The 2,485-nt window shown below is 46.0% G+C and overlaps 1 protein-coding gene across 1 annotated transcript; it reads left to right on the forward strand.

Annotated features, from left to right (window-relative positions):
* Nucleotides 1-787: 787 nt before the first annotated feature.
* LOC107677357 (complement C1q tumor necrosis factor-related protein 4-like) lies at nt 788-2,483 on the forward strand. Its single transcript, XM_016472239.1, has one exon. It carries the CDS (start codon nt 790-792, stop codon nt 1,933-1,935), a length of 1,146 nt encoding a protein of 381 aa, XP_016327725.1. The 5' UTR covers nt 788-789; the 3' UTR covers nt 1,936-2,483.
* Nucleotides 2,484-2,485: the final 2 nt, after the last annotated feature.

Raw genomic sequence — 2,485 nt, forward strand, 5'->3', positions numbered from 1 at the left:
ATATTTAACAGCAGTGTATAAACACAATAGCTACCAGGTGTCCTGCAATGTCCCATATACACTGCTCTCCCCACAGGCATATGCTCCTATGGGGCGTAGATCAGCGGATGGAGGGCTGGCGATATCTGCGTCACAATAAGAGGTGCTGAATGCAGCCTAAGCTCATTTGCAGTCTATGTGCAAATCTATAATAATCACTATCCACCCCTTTTAATATGAATCATTTGATGAATCACAACAACTGAGGTCAATTCACAGCAGCTGTCTTGATATAAATAAAAATGCTTCAGAAATGCATTTTAATACCCATGTTTTTGTAATCTTTTTGTATTGTTCACCATGATATTAGATACACTACAAAATGGGGTGAAGATTTGCAGTGGGATTTGGGGATGGGACCCCCCAAAAGCTGTGCAGAACTGATCTGAAATTTCAGTCTCAGTGTTCTGTCACCTCTAGTGTTCTGCTGTGATGTGCTGATCCAGTGTGTGTCCTATTACCACTTATCTCAGGGGAAAAGAGAGGGGGTCTGATAATACAGCTCTCATCCTGCTGTATCTATTAAAGGCACTGATCTGTTCTGTTTTGATCCCACCTCCCGCTGGCACTTGTATGCATAATGATTGCTCTTTTTTTTGGACCTGATGTTTTGGTAACGAGCAGCAGCTATCATTTACAAGCTTAACTGATTTAAATGAGAGTGTTAAACAGTTTTTGTTTATGTTAACGGCTTCGTTGACAATAATTAACAGAGCTGTTTTATTGTTCTTTATTCCCTCTGCAGTTAAAATGCTGCCTGGTACCAGGCCCCTGCTGCTGTGTGTGCTGTGTCATGTGACCACCGCATGGGCATTCACCCGCATGTCTGACGCCGTGGAGCTGCGGTCTGCGTTCTCTGTGGCACGTACCAGCAGCATGGAGGGAGGGCCCAAGATGGTCATCACCTTCGACAAGGTGTATGTCAACATCGGTGGCGATTTCGATCCGAAGGCTGGCTTATTCCGCTGCAGGATTCCGGGTGCGTACTATTTCTCCTTCACGGTGGGGAAGTTCCCGCGTCGAGACCTGTCGGTCATGCTAATGAAGAACCGCAATGAGGTTCAGGCGATTGTCTACGACGAGAACGCCGGAGAAGAGCGGAAGGTGCAGAGCCAGAGTGCCATGCTGCAGCTTGATTTCGGAGACACCGTCTGGCTTCGTCTTCACGGAGACCCTCGCTACGCTATCTACAGCAACACGGGCCATTACACCACCTTTAACGGTTACCTGATCTACCCCGATGTGTACGGCTACCAAGAGCCCACACACAAAGATCATGACAGTGACCATCAACCACCGAAAACCAGCGATCACTTACTAACTGAGCATGAAAATACAATTATCAAAGACACTAGTGTGAGTGTGAAAGAAGAGAGACGGGATGAAGAGATAAAAGAGGAGGATGGGAAAGATGGAGAGGAGGAAGATGACGACCAGCGGTCAGCATTCTCAGTGGGCCGCACTCAGAGTATTGTGGGAGTGGATCAAGGACACCCTGAGCACCAGCCCATCGTCTTTGACACAGAGTTTGTCAACATCGGCAACGACTTCAACTTGAGCTCTGGTATATTCAGATGCAGAGTAGCAGGAGCCTATTACTTCTCCTTCAATGCTGGCAAGCTGCCCCATAAGACCCTGTCAGTGAAGCTGATGAAGAACCATTTGGAAGTGCAGACCATGATCTACGATGACAGCGACACTGAGAAGGCCCTGCAGAGCCAGAGTCTGATGTTGTCACTGCAGGCTGGAGATACTGTCTGGCTCTACAGCCACCAGAGGGATGGATTTGGTGCTTACAGTAATCACGCCAAGTATATCACTTTCACTGGCTTCCTGGTGTACCCCGAGCTCCACCAAAGCCTTGCTCAGCAGCAGAAACCGGATAAGACACTGTAGGCCAGCCAAGGAGCCAGTCAGTATGGGTCTTTAGGAAGGTAAGAGTTTGGAGCAGCGCTTGTGTGGAAAAAATGTGAGTTCCCTTCACGCAATCTTCTACACTCTAGAGAGTCTGTGTCACTCATCACTCTTGTGGTTTGCTTCTTCAGATTCCATATTAAAAATCCCTTCAGCTCTTGTTTTTACCCGGGTTTATCTAGTTTTAGGAAGAAATGACTAAGTCAAGCAAGCAGCACCTGTAACAATTCAGTTAAACTCAGCATCCCTAAAGTCGCCATGAAACGGAAATTGCGATTATCTTTTCTTCCCTATCGTGACAACTTCTCGAATGAGAAAAAAAAAATGTAGGGCAGCACTTGATTTTGTCCATCGGGAATTAATTGGATCGTTGTGGTTTGCTAATTGAGCGATCTCATGTGAGTGACAGATTGCTGGATTATTGCCCAGCCGGAGCATACGGAGGGATGTTATTGGGAGGGGATATTAATATATATATATTTTTTTTTTGTAATCATTATGTGCATGGCTAATTCAATCATAATAAATACTT

This window comes from Sinocyclocheilus anshuiensis, unplaced genomic scaffold (genome assembly GCF_001515605.1).
Source record: "Sinocyclocheilus anshuiensis isolate Anshui unplaced genomic scaffold, SAMN03320099.WGS_v1.1 scaffold1677, whole genome shotgun sequence".
NCBI lineage: Eukaryota > Metazoa > Chordata > Actinopteri > Cypriniformes > Cyprinidae > Sinocyclocheilus > Sinocyclocheilus anshuiensis.

Excerpts from the sequence above, each read along its gene's own strand:
- LOC107677357 (XM_016472239.1), top strand. The coding sequence starts at position 790 with ATGCTGCCTGGTACCAGGCCCCTGCTGCTGTGTGTGCTGTGTCATGTG.